The 17,805-nt window shown below is 45.6% G+C and overlaps 1 protein-coding gene across 10 annotated transcripts in view; it reads right to left on the reverse strand.

The window, feature by feature from the left end:
• The window catches only part of FHOD3 (formin homology 2 domain containing 3), a 521,961-nt gene that overhangs the window by 16,441 nt on the left and 487,715 nt on the right, over nt 1–17,805 (reverse strand). For 6 of the 10 annotated variants that reach the window (XM_027526407.1, XM_027526415.1, XM_027526416.1 and 3 more), the window contains 4 exons: nt 17,131–17,321; nt 10,915–11,107; nt 7,097–7,120; nt 5,601–5,775 (listed from right to left, as the gene is read on the reverse strand). In XM_027526407.1, the coding sequence (XP_027382208.1) occupies nt 5,601–5,775; nt 7,097–7,120; nt 10,915–11,107; nt 17,131–17,321 (583 nt within the window). The remainder of the gene's footprint in view (nt 1–5,600; nt 5,776–7,096; nt 7,121–10,914; nt 11,108–17,130; nt 17,322–17,805) is intronic. The other 4 variants (XM_027526417.1, XM_027526409.1, XM_027526413.1 and 1 more) reach the window with 1 other exon arrangement.

Raw genomic sequence — 17,805 nt, forward strand, 5'->3', positions numbered from 1 at the left:
CCAAATAGATATTATATCACTGTAATAAACATCTACCTACATTTCTAAAAGAGTTTCCCTGGGTATAGATTTATAACGGGTTAGAAACTTCTTTTTTTCTTTGGCAGTTTTAAAGCTGCCATTCCACTTTCTTCTGACTTTCATAGTTTCAGCTAACAGTGAGTTATCATTCTTACTGTTGCTTCTCAGAGAGCACACTCTTCTCTCTCTGGCTGTTTTAAAGATGCTATCTTTCTCTTTGGGTCTTGGAAGTTTGTCTGTGTATGCCTAGGCAGGGTTTTCTTAGTATTTCCTCTCCTTGGATTTGTTGTTTTTCTCTTTAAATATTTGTCTTTGCTTTGTGGCATGCTGACTTCTCCTGTCGCACAGCATGAGCTCTAAAGCACAGGGCTCAGTACTTGCGGCACACAGGCTCCCCCCGTTGTGGTGCAAGGGCTGCTCCGAGGCAGGTGGGATCTCAGTTCCTTGACCAGGTATCTAACCCATGCCCCCTGCATTGGAAGGCGGATCCTTAACCACTGGACCACCAGGGAAGCCCCTCCCTGGCCTTGCCACCTCTCTAAAATATGTGGATTGCTATCTATCATGAGCCTTTGGAAAATTCTCACCCATTATTTCAATTATTACTTCTTACCATTTTTTCTTTCTGATACTCCAGTTACATATATGTTAGACCATTTGACTGTGTCCCACCTATCTCTTCTGGTAAAGAATCGGCCTGAAATGCAGGAGATATGAGTTAGATCCCTGGGTCAGGAAGATTCCCTAAAGGGAATGGGTACCCACTCCGGTATTCTGACCTGGAGAATTCCATGGACAGAGGAGCCTGGCAGGCTACAGTCCACAGGGTCACAAAGAGTCAGACATGACTGGGTGATTCTCACTTCATCCCACTTCGCTGATCTCTTACATTTCGTTCCGTTCATTCTTTCTCACCATGCTTCAGTTTGCTTATTTTCTACTAATCTATTTTGTTTGAATTCACCAACCTCTTTTGCGGGTACCACTCTGCTGTTAAACCCATCATATCAGTTAATCATATCAGATATCTTCTTTTTGGTTCTAGAATTTCCAGTTGATTCTTTTAAATAAATTTCAAACTTTTGATCAATCTGTCTCTATTTTCCTTTATTTTTTTTAACAACTATAAATGGCTAAATTTGACTGCAAATTTCAACGTCTGGATCACATGGGGATCTGCTGCTCTAGTCTACTTTTCTTCTTCTTGGTCACACTTTCTGTTTTCCTGGCTCTTAATTTTGACTATGGACTGTACTTTGTGTAGAAAAGAATGCAGAGTCTGAAGTCAGTGTCATTCCCCCCTAGTCTTTACCCTTTCTGTTAAGCAGACATAGTGAAGGTCTGAGCAGTTCTTGTGTTAGTCGCTCAGTCACGTCTAACTCTTTTTGTGACCCCATGGACTGTAGCTCACCAGGCTCCTTTTGTCCACAGCATTTCCCAGCAAGAATACTAGAGTGGGTTGCCATTTTCTTCTCCAGGGGATCTTCCCGACCCAGGGATCAAACCCGTGTCTCTTGCATTGGCAGGTGGGTTCTTTACCACTGAGCCACCCAGGAGCACTGAGCAGGATTGGGGCCAAATAGCAGTTTTCGTTGAGAATCAGTCCATCTCTGTCTTTAACTATCTGTATGCATGTGTTGAAGGCGCTTACTCTAAATTGTCTTTGTTTCCTCAGAACTTCAAGACTGCAGGAAAATTTCTACAGCCTTTCTGACACAGCCTCCCACTCCCCACCTCCCCAGACTGCCCCAGTACTTAGCAAATGTCCCATGAAGAAAGCTGTCTGCATTTGAAGCTTCTCTAGCTCCATCCTCTTATGCCAGCTCACATGACTACTGAAAGTTCTGCTGGATTCTCTTCACTATTAAAGTTACTCTGCTCACAGCAAATCTAACTCTCAGCCTGGGCCCAGACAAGGTGAATGCTCTCAGAGAGGTGCCCTCAGCTCACCCAGAATTCTAGTTTGTCTAGTTCTCTCTCCTTTCATAGTTCTCTGATGTATTCTGAAGGAAAGTTTTTGTTATTTTATTATAGTTTCTAGTTTACAGTAGCAGGGGTGGTGACTTGCTACTCCCTGTGACAAGCCACCTGGAAGCAGAAGTCTCTGCAAGTACAGAGAGACTGAACCACTTTCCTTTCTAGTCCTTTTCATCAGTTAGTGAAAATGAACCCACATTGCACAAAGCCAGCAGTATCTTTTTCTTTTTGTCCTTTCCACTATGGAAGGGTTTTCTCTTTTCAAATTAGCACAACCCATTATGTTCCATTGCAAGGAGATCAAACCAGTCAATCCTAAAGGAAATCAACCCTGAATATTCATTGGAAGGACTGATGCTGAAGCTGAAGTTCCAATACTTTGGCCACCTGATGCAAAGAGCTGACTCATTACCAAAGTCCCTCATGCTGGGAAAGATGGAAGGCAGAAGGAGAAGCGACCACAGAAGACAAGATGGTTGGATGGCATCACTGACTCCATGGACATGAGTTTGAGCAAACTCCTAGAGATGGTGAAGGACAGGGAAGCCTGGCGTGCTGCAGTCCATGGGGGTGGCTAAGAGTTGGACATGACAGTGACTGAACAACAGCAAATTATGTTCCATTATAAAGAGACCTGGGTTTGATCCCTGGGTTGGGAAGATACTCTGGAGGACAGCATGGCAACCCACTCCAGGATTCTTGCATGGAGACTCCCCATGGACAGGGGAACCTGGCAGGCTACAGTCCTCGGGGTCGCAAAGAGGCAGACACGACTAAGTGACTAAGCACACAGCACAGCGATATTGGACTCCACCTTCCAGGGTGGCTTTCATTGCACCAACCTGCAGCAACGAAGGCACCGCAGTTCGACTCATGATGGCTGGAGTCACTGCAGTGCAGGTGCTCATGCTGCCTTTGATCTCCTGGTGGCCACGGTTAGCCTAGGAGACAAAGCCTACAAGAGCTGCTGGGGCACAGGCAGACTCATGCATAGGAGGCCCTAGGCCTTTTGGGAGCCAGTGATTCCCAACCTCACACCCAACAGTGCAAAGCTGTTTTATTTTATTCTTATCCTTACTTTATGCTTTGTCTAGACTGACAGTCTCTACTGCGCATCATTTAATGGTATTATTTTCTTCGCCTTCTGACCTCACCAACTTTCTTCTCTCCTCTCACATTCTTTCTTGTTTACATACTCTTTCTCTCCTGTCACTTCTTAATTGATCTGAGAAATGGAGGCCTTTTATCCCAGCACTGGCCAAGAAGAGGGCACCTTTCTTTCCACATAGAAAACCAAACAATCAGAATGTCCCACACCAAGTACTCAGGGCTGTGGTCTGTCACAGTTGCATCTGTCTGCTTTTGCTCACCAAAAGATTGCCTGTGCCTTGCCAAATCGTAAGTTATTTTCTTTTCCTAATTCCACATCAAACACTACCTGAGAATCAGAGGGGTCAGAAAGACCAAATCACAGAGAACCTAATCTCTGATGCTTTGATGTGAACAGTAACACCTGCATGTATCTGGGGTCTAGTCTGGAATTTAGATTGTAGCACACGGGCTGACTGCTCTATTTATCATCTGTGTCTCAGTCAGGATAATGGGGAAGGGTGGAGGCAGGCATCCCTTCTTCCAGCATATTCTTAGCTGTCTATCAAAGAAAAAGCCCCGTGAAAGGTCCAGCATTAAGAAGGGGAGAAGGAACTAAATTCAGGGACACTGTCAGTTAATTCAGTTGCTCAGTTATGTCCAACTCTTTGAGACACCCCATGGACTGCAGCATGAAACCCAGGCTTCCCTGTCCATCACCAACTCCAGGAGCTTCCTCAAATTCATGTCCATTGAGTCAGTGATGCCATCCAACCATCTCATCCTCTGTCAGCCCCTTCTCCTCCCACCTTCAATCTTTCCCAGCATCAGGGTCTTTTCAAATGAGTCAGTTCTTCTCATCAGGTGCCAAAGTATTGGAATTTCAGCTTCAGCATCAGTCCTTCCAATGAACATTCAGGACTGATTTCCTTTAGGATGGACTGGTTGGATCTTCTTGCAGTCCAAGGGACTCTAAAGAGTCTCTTTCAGCATCACAATTCAAAAGCATCAATTCTTCAGCGCTCAGCCTTCTTCATGGTCCAACTCTCACATATGTACATGACTACTGGAAAAACCATGGCTTTCACTATATGGACCTTTGTTGGCAAACTGATGTCTCTGCTTTTTAACATGCTGTCTAGGTTTGTCATAGCTTTTCTTCCAAGGAGCAAGACTCTTTTAATTTCAGGACTGCAGTCAATGTCTGCAGTGATTTTTGGAGCCCAAGAAAATCAAGTCTGTCACTGTTCCCACTTTTACACTCTAAAGCATTTCAATTTGGGCAATAAATACATGGCTTCCTCTAGTCTGTGTCAACAGTATGTGCTAAGCAAACACCAAGAGGACAAAGTCCATCCTCCAGGAGTTCATCCTCTTTAGTTATAAAGTTTGGAAGTTCCTGAGACCTAACCTGGGGTCTCAGGAGTGCGTGGTGAGGTGGAGAGCGTGGAGGAGGTGGACTCTGGCGGTGACAGGACAGGCAGAGGAGAGGGGCCAGCAGGAGCCATGGTGGGGCCTCAGGGAGACACAGGGTGTGCAGAGTAGGGTGATGCACACCCCGTGGGACCAAGTGAAAACCAAGTGTGGGGGCCAGGCGGGGACCGGACCCCAGGGGACCTCAGCATACCACACGAATAGCATGGGCTGGACCCTGCAGGCAGCGAGGAACTTAGGAAGGTAAATGTGGCATCAGCCCAGACCAGGGGAACACGGGGAAGCACTCTCAGATGCGAAAGACATCTTAATTCTTAATCCAAGTTAAAAATCCTTTCCAACTTATGAAACAAACTTGGAAACTCTTATCTGTCTTTACCGTCTTGAAGCTGAGTTTCCTCTCTGCTCCAAGGATTTAAAAGGCAAAAAGGGACAGTATTTTAATTCAAGGGTCAGCAACCTTTTTCTGTATGCTGCCCAAGAGGAGAAACATTAGGTTCCACGGTCCCAGCAGTCTCTGTCGCAACCCCTCGACTTTGCCCTGCAGTGCAAAAGCAGCGTAAACGGCACATATACACAGAAGGAAGGTGACTGTGTTCCACTAAGACCTTACTTCCAAGCGTAAATGGCCAGCTCAATTTGGCTTGGAGGACACAGTTTGCTGATCTCTGGTTGTTTTTAAAAAATATTTGTCTTTATTTGGCTGTGAACTCTTAGTTGTGGCATGTGGGAACCAGTTCCCTGACCAGGGACTGAGCCAGGCCCCTTGCACTGGGAGCACAGAGTCTTAGCCACTGGACCACCAGGGAAGTCCTGCTGATCTCAGCTTTAAGCCACAAGGGTTCGTTCACAGTACTCATGCCTCCTGTGTGAACTAAGCTGTGCTTTGGGGAAAGTTGCTGGTTTCCAAAATGAAGCTACGAAGGCAGATCACAAAGGTGAGAGTGAAGGAAAGTGTGATGACGTCAGTATAGAGAGCCCCGGGGAGTGGACCACCCACTGCCCGGACAGACACACAGCTACCTGGACCCTGTAGGGGGACCTGACACCACGGGCACCACCCCGGAAGACAGCTTTACCTCGGCTCGCACGGCTGCGGGTGCGGACGCCCAGCGCCGGGGTGGCGTCCTCCACGGCAGGGGACGAGGTCTTCAGCACAGCCTTCATGTTCTCGTGCTCAGCAGCATCCTCCGCGTAGCTCAGGCCCTGCGGCTGGCTCGGGGGCGCCGGGGAACCGCCAGAGAACTTGCCAGACTGCAAGAGCAAGGGGGTTACGGCATGAGGTGACGCCCCCAAAACCAACTCAAGCTCAGCAAACCTCCAGCTGAGGAAAGCCTTCTCTGTCTCTCTCTATTTTTCTTTACGAGCATTTGGCAGATGCATTAGTGATGGCAGTCAGTGAGGGCGTCAATGAACTGATGACAGACGGCTGCATGTGGGGCAAGTTCCCTTATCAGAAAGAGAAACCTTGGTCCCAGAAGGACCACACCCATCCCTCTACTGTAATGTGTCTCCCGGCTCACTGCAGATTCCCTAAGGGGAAGCCGGCAGGGGGCGATGGACTGCAACTCTGGGAAGAACTCAGAAACCAAATCTAACACCAAAGGCTGGATGTGAGTATTGAAACATGCCTGTTAATCAGATACAGTGTGATTTATTTTTTCAAATGTGGTGCCAGAAAGCAGTTAAAGCATTTGTATGGATCACTTATTATGGTAGAATTTAAAACTGGGATTCAGGTGCAGAATCTTGTCCCCCTCGCTTTACAGAGAAGGAAACTGAGGCCTTCCAAGATGGAGGGATTTGCCAAAGGCCCCAAAAGAGTTTGATTCAGGGCCCAGATCAGAACATGGCCCAGAAATCCGTGCTGAAACTGGTGTCTGGCAACACTCACTTCCTTCTCGTTGTGTCAAAAATGTAGTTGTTTTCACAAGCATTACACTCCCATGATGAGATTCTCTAATTCTAGGCTAAACAAAGATAGAGTGTATGTTTTATAAGAGGTATGCTAGACTATCGGGCCATATGCACACACAGCCAAACATCTGGTTGAAAAATAAAGAGTCCGCTAGAATAACACTTGCAAAGAGCAGCTCCATCCATCCCTGGCTTCCTCTTTTTACCCACTCTCTCAGCCCTGGTGCTGAAGCCCAGGGCACAGTCGTGGCTCGTACCATCTGCGTGGCTCCTTCCTCATCCTTGGTCTGGGCAGCCCTGCCCTGGCCTCTGGCTCTGGCATCTGCACCAGGGTCAGGGAAGGAGCCACCACCCGTCCCACCCCTCGTCCATCTGTCCAGCGGGAGGAAGAGATTGGCTGACCCTGCCACCCTTGACAGGGCCTGGGACTCGGGGACAGCTGGGAAAGTGCAGTTTCCCTTCAGTCAGTCCCTGGGACACACACCACGAGAACCCAGTAAGGAGGTTAGTGATCACACGGAAACCCAGCAGAAAACAGTCATGCGAGGTTTAATGCACTGAACAGGGCTGGCATGTTATGCCGCTCACGTCAGGTTAGATTCTATGGCACACTTGGGAGGGTCACGCATGGCATTCTCCATGTTTATAAACATCCTACCTCAACTTCGTCTTCTTCGTCAGTCTACTCGAGAGGACAGGACAGGATGGGAAAGACAGAAGGGATGCTCAGAAGGCACAGAAGTCAGCAAAGATGAGATCATCTCAATGCCACATCAAATTCCAATAAAAGGACTCAGCCGCTGCAAGCGGGGATACCCTTCTTGATGTGAGTTGCCGAGTCCTGCCTGCATAGCCCTCCTGTCTGGACACTCTCTGAGAGTCCCAAGACCAGTCTTGACCAAGGTCAGGCCAATTTCCTGAGGCTGCCTAGGAGGACAAAAACTGGTTCACCTGGTCCCCTAACCGTTAAAGACCTCTGTGGTCTGGCCATGGGCTGACCATGGTCAGCTGGCTGGTCACTGGGCTGGCCATGTCCCAGGGAACCCAGCACCGCCTGCCAGCCATCAGGACCTCCCTCTGCCTGTCTCCATCCATCCACTGTGTCCCCTCCTCTCCCTCCGGTGCTGAGCCTCTCCTTGCCCAGGCTGCCAGGTCTGGGTCCCCCTGAACCCGTCTACACACAGGCCACTCAGAACAAGCGGGACCAATGCCTGGGCAGGACGGGTCCCCTGACTCTTTCCTCAGAAACGTCAAACGATTTTTAAGATCTTACCTGTCCCTCATGGAGGCTGTCTGAACTGACACGCCATTCTTTTAATTATCACCAGCCAAACTGCTTTAAGTAACCAAATAAAATATTCCTTTTCCAAAAATAAATTGAGGATGAAAGTCATGTCAATTTCTTAATTCTAAATCAGACACACCCTTAATTTAACTTGTGTTTCCACTGAGGTTACAAGCCAGGACGGCAAATTAGACGCAGGTTTTTGAGAACTGACTAAACTTTTGGGAGCCGAAATGACAAAATGCTTCCAGTTCTACACTGCCTCCAGGCAATCAGCCTTGTGATGAGAGACGACTTTTTTTTTTTTGCAAATCTTAGAGCTTCCTTAACTGGAGAGTTGGCGTTGTCCCAGTGATTAGCACACGTGCTTACCTCCAGCCCTCTCAATACCCACCAGTCACTAGCGTTTGCTTTTCACAGAAGAGGAAGCTGGGGTTGGAGGAGATTCAAGGTCTCACCCAGGAGGACCACGGCCCTCGGCAGGGCTGTAAGCATCCTGGGATGGACAGCCTACGTTCTCACTGCCCGTCCAGGGTGTGATGGAGGCAGAAAGGGCCACAGTTGCCTTGTGCTGTCTTGTCTATGCCCCGTGTTGCCTGGAACTAGTTTAGGACACAGGGGAAAAGGCTTGAGCTAAGTTCTCACGGATCCTTACATGGCAGGACTCCTGGAGAGTAAGAAAGGAGGCCTTCTGCACATTCAGAAATAGAGAAAGAAGAGTGGGGACGGACGGGCACGTGAGAACAGGTGTGGGGCTGACTGTGAATGCGGGGTCTTTAGATTTTACCCAGACTTCTCTGTGCCTCATAAAATGATGGTTTTCCTAAAGTCTTCTCTGTCTAATTGCAACCACTTCCATCCTCATTATTCAGCATCTATATTAAAAATGACTTCCCACAGTTTTCTCTAAAAGTCACTCCCAGCTCTGATGCTCAGGGGCTCTGCGACTCTCTATTGCCTGCTTTTGTCTTCAGTCGTGCATATGTCGTTTTCTACCCGGATCATGACACCCGTGGGGTACAAGTTTCTCTGCTACTGTACTCACATCTTCCTAGGATTGGTGGGCACACAATGGATGCTTAACTGACAGCTGGAAAAACCTGAAGCTGCGTACTTTGCGTCGAGTGACAATACCCTAATCTTCCAGCAGATGGCAATCTTTCTACATGAATGGTGCCACTCGTACCATCAAAAACAAGGGCCACCTTGAGGGTGAACCCTGAAGAAACCTGTGCTGTCCAGATTTCAATGCAAATTTAAATAGTTTTGAATCCAATCCTAGAAACATTTACCCCTGTTTATAAATAGGAGGACTGAATATTTTCAGAAAAGGACACAATTTAAAAATTAGTGGGATCTGTAAAAAAAAAAAAAAAAATCTCAAGAATTTGGCAAGAAATTCTGATGTGTTTTCGTAACTATAAGCATATTGAGTTTGTATTTTTCACACTCCAATGTGTCTCATTGCCACAAACATAAGCACTTCCCTTTTTAAACTTTTAAAAATAATACTTTGGAATGAAATGTAGGCCACAGTTTGCCCAAGTGGGTTCAGTTTGCTTCTTGATTCACTGTCTTTCCAGGAAGCTGAAGATCCAATTGAACCCAGATTTTAGGAGAGGACATGGAACACTCAGCTGATGGCACTGGTCTTCAGAACAATCTGTAGAAAGGGTCCCTTCTGCAGAAATGTGATCTGGGCACTCCCTAAGGATTCAGCAAATTCCAAGGAAAAAAAGGATCAAGTGTAGGGTTAATGGTAAGGAGACTAGTCCCTGGTTCTCCTTCATAATGCCTTAAAATTGAAACACAATTTCTAAGATAATTCATCTGAGAAGGTCACACCCCTCAGGAATATGACTAGCAATCATATTTCCTATTATATGTCTTACAAGATGATTGACCACCATGGGCACAGAAGGCAGCCTCAGTGAGGTCTTCTTAACTGAGCGTATTCCTCCCCAGAGAAACCTGCCTAACTTGGGTTCAGCAGAGGCTTGCAACCCCCATGATGAGGTCACTCCTTGTGTCTTAATCCTTTACCTACTCTCTTCCCTGGATCTGAGGGGCACTGTGCTTCTCAGATAGATATAAAGAGGGGCGGAGCCTAGCAGGCTACAGTCCGTGCAGTCGCAAGGACTCAGACATGACTGAAGTGAATGAACACGTTTCATCAAGGCCCAGCAGCAAGAGGCACCTGCGCTGTGTGTCTTTGTCTCTGGCATCTTCACACAGCACTTTGCCCTCCACACGGCGTCCACGGTGTGTGTGGGCTCGGTGCTGAGGTGGAAGAGATGCAGGACAAGCCCAGGGGCTGGGGAGGCATGCAAGTGTGCAGGGCTCCCCAAGGGGCCATCAGAGACTCCTGCTAAATTCACTGTCCTCTGGGCTCTCCTATCTTCTAACTCAAGGGACTGCCAAGAGCCCATAAGATTATGTCTTTGAGCAACCACATCAGTTATTTCTCCATTCAAATGCCTAGAATGGGTGGTCCATGTGTCAACTGATTGATTATGTAATATTATCCTGATTATTAAAATCCTATATCAATTCTCAAATCAGAACCTTTGTCTTCCTCTGGTGTCATTATCTTTTAGACTTTTTCTTCTCCTCTTTCAATTCTAGTCACTTCACAAAGGTTGAAAATGGAATCAAGTATTCAACGTCATTAGCAGTACTCTTGCCTGGAAAATCCCATGGGTGGAGGAGCCTGGTGGGCTGCCGTCCATGGGGTCGCTTAGAGTCGGACACGACTGAGCGACTTGACTTTCACTTTTCACCTTCATGCATTGGAGAAGGAACTGGCAACCCACTCCAGTGTTCTTGCCTGGAGAATCCCAGGGACGGGGGAGCCTGGTTGGCTGCCGTCTATGGGGTCGCACACAACTGAAGCGACTTAGCAGCAGCAGCAGCAGCATCACACAGCCCACCAAGTTAATTACTTTGTATGGTAGGTTAAAGTTCCTCCACCAGCCACCCCTCCTTAATTTACAACTTAGTTTGAAGTTTGTTATATTTCAGATTTTCACCGAAGTGGTAGAGGGACAGTTTAAGAGCATCTTTTAAAAGAGGCAAATTTTTTTCACAATCAAAAAAAGAGAAAAGTGCAGCCTCTAAACTGTGGAGAGGTTCTATGGTTGATCAGACATTCAGAATAAATGACGTAAAGAAACTGACTTCATGAAACTTACATCAGTGATCATCTTCCCCCGGGTCTTGTTTCTCTCTCTGTGGTTGGCCCGTTTCTGTTTCTGCTGCAGAACTCTCTCCCTGGTGGTTCGGTACTCCAGTGCAAACTCACTGATGATCCTGCAGAACTTGTTTATGTTCACTTCCCGAATCGCATACGGTGGGTGGCCCATAAAGAGGAGAAAGGAGTGGAACCTGCCATGAAGAAACAATGGTGGCAAGGACTTCAGATTTGAGGAACAAAAATCGGCTGTCTGCAGACTTTCAGTTAAAAAAAAAAAAACAAACACCCAAAGACATTGTTCTTCGTTCTTGGGGTTCTTTGAGGTTATAGAGTGAAACAAAGGTCTGTCTAGTCAAAGCTATGGTTTTTCCAGTAGTCATGTATGGATGTGAGAGTTGGACTATAAAGAAAGCTGGGTGCTGAAGAATTGATGCTTTTGAACTGTGGTGTTGGAGAAGACTCTTGAGAGTCCCTTAGACTGCAAGGAGATCCAACCAGTCCATCCTAAAGGAAATCAGTCCTGAATATTCATTGGAAGGACTGATGCTGAAGCTGAAACTCCAATACTTTGGCCACCTGACACAAAGAAACTGACTCATTGGAAAAGACCCTGATGCTGGGAAAGATTGAAGGCGGGAAGAGAAGGGGCCGACAGAGAATGAGATGGTTGGATGGCATTACTGACTCAATGGACATGAGTTTGAGTAAACTCTGGGAGTTGGTGATGGACTGGGAGGCCTGGCATGCTGCAGTCCATAGGGTCACGAAGAGTCGGACATGACTGAGCGACTGAACTGAACTGAAAGAGTGAAAATGTAACCAGAAGTCAAGTTCAGCTAACCTTCTCACTGATGGAGGTGGTATGTTTTCAGGAGATTAAGTACTGTTTCCTTCTTATCTGTGTTTTAATGTTTTTTTTTTAATTGGTGTGTAAAACTTTTATAAGAAAAATTATAAAGTACTATTCTAAGAAAGGGCTTCCCTGGTGGCTCAGCTGGTAAAGAATCCACCGGCAATGCGGGAGACCTAGGTTCAGTCCCTGGGTTGGGAAGAGCCCGTGGAGAAGGGAAAGGCTACCTGCTCCAGTATTCTGGCCTGAAGAATTCCATGGACTGTATAGTCCATGGGGTCGCAAAGAATCAGACACAACTGAGCGACTTTCACTTTCACTTTTAAGAAAAGTATTGCACGTTTTCTAGCTCATATGAAAACTGAGTAGGGGTAAAGAAATGCTGCTTAGCAATTTTAGAGGAGTTAAATGAATAGATGGAATTGACAGGAACATATTTTGAATAACATGCTAATTAATGATTTGTAAAAAGATGTTTATAAGCAAATAAAATTTATTTCATCTATTTAGTATATAAATTAAAGTCATTGAATTCTATTTACTTAAAACTTTTAGAAAAGAAAAATGAACAAAGATGTATCTAATTTTTAGTTATTCAAGAAATGAGAAAGAAGCTACTAGGAGACAAAGGGAAATTTTTGTGTACAACAAACAGTATATATAATTGATATCACTAATTGTAGAAAAAAACATTTTTGATCACTTAATTTATACAGTTTAAAAGGGGTTTGGTATGTTTTTCAAATGAGGGACAGTAGATTAGTCTATTTGTGAAGAATACTAAAGGAGAACATACAACATAAAATTAGAAAGGGATAGAAAAATGCTATTTACAACCAAAAATGCTAGTTAAAACCATAAAACTAAGAAGAAACAAACTATAAAAATTCATGACTTTGTATTAGAAAATGATTTCTTAGATATGATACCAAAGGCATAGGCACCCAAAGGAAAAAAAATAGATAAACTGGACTCCATCAAATTTAGAAACTTCAAAGGATACTCTCAAGATTGAAAAGACAACCCAAAGAATGGAGAAAATATTTGTGAATCATGTCTAATAGGGATTTGTGCCCAGAAAACATAGATAAATCTTACTACTCAACACTAAAAAGACAAATAAAAAATTAACAAAAGATCTGAATAGACATTTCCAAAAAGATTATTGGCACATAGTCAATAAGTACATGAAAAGATGCTGAACACTGTTAGTCATTAGGGGGATGCAAATCAGAACCACAGTGAGACACCACTTCACATTCACTATGATGGCTATAATACAAAAGACGGACAAGCACAAGCATTGGTGAGGATGCAGGGAAATGGGGGCCCTCACACAGTCCTGGTGGGAACGCAGAATGGTTCAGCCGCAGTGGAAAAGACAGAGCTCCTACAGAGTTAAACACGGAGCCACTCTGTGCCCCAGCAGTTTCATCCCTGTGTGTGCGTGCTAAGTCCCTTCCTTGTGTCCAACTCTGTGCAACCCCATGGACCGTAGCCCACCAGGATCCTCTGTCCACAGAATTCTCAGGCAAAAATACTGCAGTGGGTTGCCACGCCCTCCTCCAGGGGATCTTCCTGACGCAGTGATCAAATCCACGTCTCTTAAGTCTCCTGCATTGGCAGGAGGGTTTCTTACCACGAGCGCCACCTGGGAAGCCCCTTCATTCCTATACACTTACTCAAAAGGAATGGAACTATGGGTCCACACAAAACCTACACAAACCCCATGACAGCCCTATTCGTAACAGCCCCAAAGGGGAAACAACCCAAGTGTCCATCAACAGATGAATAAACAAGATGTGGCGTCTCACTCAAAACTGGCCCCACTACCTCTCTGACCTCACTGCCTAGGACACCAGTCACACTTGACTCCTCATGATTCTTTGAACAAGCCCACCTCAGGCCCCCCATGTGGTGTGTAGGGGACCCTCAGGGGACACAGCTGAGAGCCTGCAGCATCCGTGAGGAGGGACAGGCGGCCACTCCACTGGGAGGACCACAGGCCCTGACAAGGCCTCCACTGTCAGTTCTTCCCTACGCCCAAAGCATTCTTGCCACAGACAGCAGCCTGGATTGCTCTGTCTTATCCCTCAAGTTCCTGCCCGAATATCACCTCCTCAAGAAGCCTCCCCCAATCATCCAAATAAAACAGCACCTCCCAGTCACTCCCTGTCACAAATGTACTCTTTAATCTTTCTTCCTGGCTCTTATTAGTACCTGACATTGTACCCTGGAAATATGACATGATATTAAACGTATTAGGATAGGATACTATACTATATGAATATATGTAAGATGAATCAAGGGAGAACCAATCAGATCACAGCTGGGTTCTCTTTCATACATAAATACAACCCAAGATTCCTTATCCTCCACTTTTTAGAACATTGTTTTTATCTAGAGGGGATCCAATCTTAACATATAAATTGGAGATATGATTCAAATATACATTGTGCAAACAGAGAAGAAAGTACATTGTATGCTTGAAAAAAAGACTCATGTCCATTTGAGCAAAGAGACTGTGGCCTTACTAGAGAAGAGCAAAATGAGTGTACCTTTAAGGGAGTAAAACATTCGAGGGAATTTTTTTTTTAACTGGAATATAACTGGTTTTCAATGTTGTGTTACCTTCTGCTGTAAACAATGTGAATCAGCTCTATATGTACATACATCCCCTCCCCCTTGAGGCTCCCACCCACCCATCCCATCACACTGGTTTGAGGGATTTTTGTTAATTAAGTTTGTAACTTTCAGAACACATGGCAAGAAAGTCTTAAGGTTACAGAGGCGCTAGTTCCTCTTATCAGTGTTCTGAGGCACAAACCAAACATCTCTGACCGTCTCCACCATCCCCTCTTGCCTTCACGTGTGTCCATGAGTGCGGTATCTGGCTGAGGGTGGGGAGAGGTGGATTTGGGGGCACCAGGAAGCCAGTGTGGGTGTACACTTGTTTTCCACCTGACTTTCCCCACAGAATGTGGTGGTTCTCCATGCCTCCCAGGAAAGCCTTCCTCCCAGCTCTCACCTGGTCCCTCTGCGGGGCCTGCTGTGGTGTAACTACAGCCAGTGACTCTGAGACTTGACCAGGGTTTGCACACCCACAGGGTGGGAATGCCTGTCCCCACAGCAGCGAAAAGGGCAGGTGAGTCTGTAGTTTCGGACATCTGGAACAAGATGTTCTCAGGCAACGGTTTGAAAGTCAGGTATTGCCTTAAGAGAACTGCCTAAGTTCTTCTTTCTGCTCCTTTATTAAAAGGGGCCATTGGAGTCACTAAGCGGGAGTGGGGGTGGGGAGGTGTCATCAGACAGGAAACGGAGGTGGACGCACCTGCCCCATTAGCTCCATGGGAGCTAGAAAAGGGGGGGAGGCCAAATGGGTGCCCAATAATGAGCCTCCGGGATCCAGGTTATACAAGAGCAAGCAACAGCTGGCCAACCAGCTTACCAGGAAGAACAGGCAATCAGAGCAAATGTTGTATGCATTATATACATTTTACACATGCATTATATATATATTCACATATGTATATCTATATATATATACAGATATACATACACACACATAAACACACACACACACACAATAGCTTAGGGAACAGATGTATCAGCAAAACAGAGTTTTAAACTTTCCGGGATAAGATGGTTACTGTGACCAGGCATAATAGCTTTACAAGACCTTCATAAAACTGCTCCAGTTTCCTGACATTCCAAATGGAAACTATTTGTTTATTTGAATCGTTTTAAGTTGGAAATTGCTTGTATCACACAAAGCATGGAGGGCCAAAGCCGCTTACATTCTCTGCCTCCCCTCTTTAACCATGTTAAAAGCAGAGTGTACTATGCTTTCAGTAAGAAATTTGACAAAATCTCTGATAAGATCCTCCTACCCGGAGGGCAGCTGTGAGGTCCAGATGAAGAACAGGGAGGGCGACTTACAGATGAACAACTAAATTCCAAAAGTACTGAGTAATGGATAGTTGTCAACCTGGAGGGAAGATTCTGTCCCCTGTTCTTGTCCGGTCTAACACTTAAAGACTACCCCTGCCCACCAAAAAAAGCCTGGATCAAGGCCCAGGAGGTATGATCACCCAAACAGCACATCATACACACTGGGAGAAGGTTCACAGGCAGACAGGAAAAGGAGGCTTTTAAAAAATTCAGTGTGTTTGGCAAAACTAATACAATTATGTAAAGTTTAAAAATAAAATAAAATTAAAAAAAATAAAATAAAAAATAAAAATATCCTTTAGCACGGTTAAAAAAAAAAAAATTCAGTGTGGGTTCCTATGAAGGAAGGAAAGAAGGAAAGACAGAGAAAGGAGGGAAGGAAAAGAGAAAAGATTTTTAAAAATGTGAAAGGTACAAGGATAAGTGAACATGCCACATATTTGTCTGAGACAGTAATAAAGTACTCAAGCACAGGAGTGGGAGTGGACTTGAAGAGCAGGTCTCCGGGGAAGGTCTGCCATTCAGATACCCAGAGGGAGGCCTGCCTTCACAGAGCTGCAGTGAGGCCTGTTTCAGCAGGTCTATTCACAGAGCAGCTGCTCCAGGGAAACCACGGCCTGCGGGCCTGCACCTCTGCTCACCAAGGAGCAGGGCCCAGGACAGAGCACTCAGACTCCAGAGGCCAGCAGGAGGGACCTCCAGCCATGCTCTGCGACGAGACAAAGGAGAACCAAGTGGGGGTGCCTGGTAGGAAACAGCCTGACCCGGGGGGCTGGGGCACCCCGTCCTGATGCTGCTACCACTTACAGGGAAGACAGCTGTGGACCACCATAGAGCCACCCTAGACCCTCGCCAGCCTCCCTGCAGGAAGCAAGGCCTGCCATGTCACCGCTGTGTCTCCCCGGATCCTCATGGATCCTGGGACTCTCAAGAAGGCTGGTCCAGAGGATGATGCACATTGTGGGGTGCGGGCCGCCTCCAGGCAGGCTCAATACAGAGCAGCCATCCGAGAATCCATGAGTGAAAGGTCTCGGAAGGCAGACTGTGGACGACATGAGGAAGGGACTTTCCTAACAAGTCAAGCTGCCTTGCAAGGCTGTGTATTCTCTATAGGCAGAACCGCTCAACTAGGTGCAGAGATGCAGAGGCCAGCTTGCCAGAGATCTTACAGATGCAGTTCCTGATCGAGTAGGACTTTGGGACGATATTATCTCTGAGATTCCTTCCAAGATTCAGTGGCATTATGGCCACGTGTATGTTTAAGAAAAATTAAGCAGACTGTCCATCAAAGGTACACTTGCTATGTACCAAGATTTTCAGTATGTTCGTATATGTACCTTCACATCTTGTTTTGCAGAATATCTTCAACACGCCCTTTTACTGATATTTGCATGAACTCCTCAATTTACTCACCTGTTAATTATTCTTCTGTGGACAATTTTTAAAATTATAATTCGCTCTGCACAGTCTTTTAGGAACTCTGACATTCGCTGTTTTAAAACTGGTTTCATTTCATGTTTTGCAATTGCCTTGAGGTGATCCCATGAAGCTTTGCATCGTCTCTCCATCTGACATAAATTATCCTGAAGTTGATCAAAGTCAACCTGAAAATCAGAGAGAGAACATTACAAATGTGCTGAAATAACCAGACATCAACCTGACCCAGGAAACCGAACTGCCTCCGGGAAGAAACAAACATCAAAACCCAATTTACATCTTGAAATACAAACGTATTTACGGCCTAAAAATTATCCACATGTGTATTTGTCATTATCTCTACATCAAATTATTTAGTGATAAAACTTCTCCAAATGAACTCAGTACAAGTGTCACTTTTTTTTTCCCATATTTGGAAAGAAATATTAAGAAAGTCTTTGGGAACTGTAAATTAAAACATGATATCAATGAACCCTAGTACAAGATGAACTAAGCAGATGTCTCATAAAATTTTTCAGAGCTCTCTTATTCTTTAGATATTTCACTTGAGGTTAGAGGAATTCACCAAACTCAGACATGGATGGTCTTAATATGTTAGGGCCAGTTAAGGGGCAGCCAGCTTCTCTTCACCATTATCATTTTTACACTGTA

Source organism: Bos indicus x Bos taurus, chromosome 24 (assembly GCF_003369695.1).
Source record: "Bos indicus x Bos taurus breed Angus x Brahman F1 hybrid chromosome 24, Bos_hybrid_MaternalHap_v2.0, whole genome shotgun sequence".
Taxonomy (NCBI): Eukaryota; Metazoa; Chordata; class Mammalia; order Artiodactyla; family Bovidae; genus Bos; species Bos indicus x Bos taurus.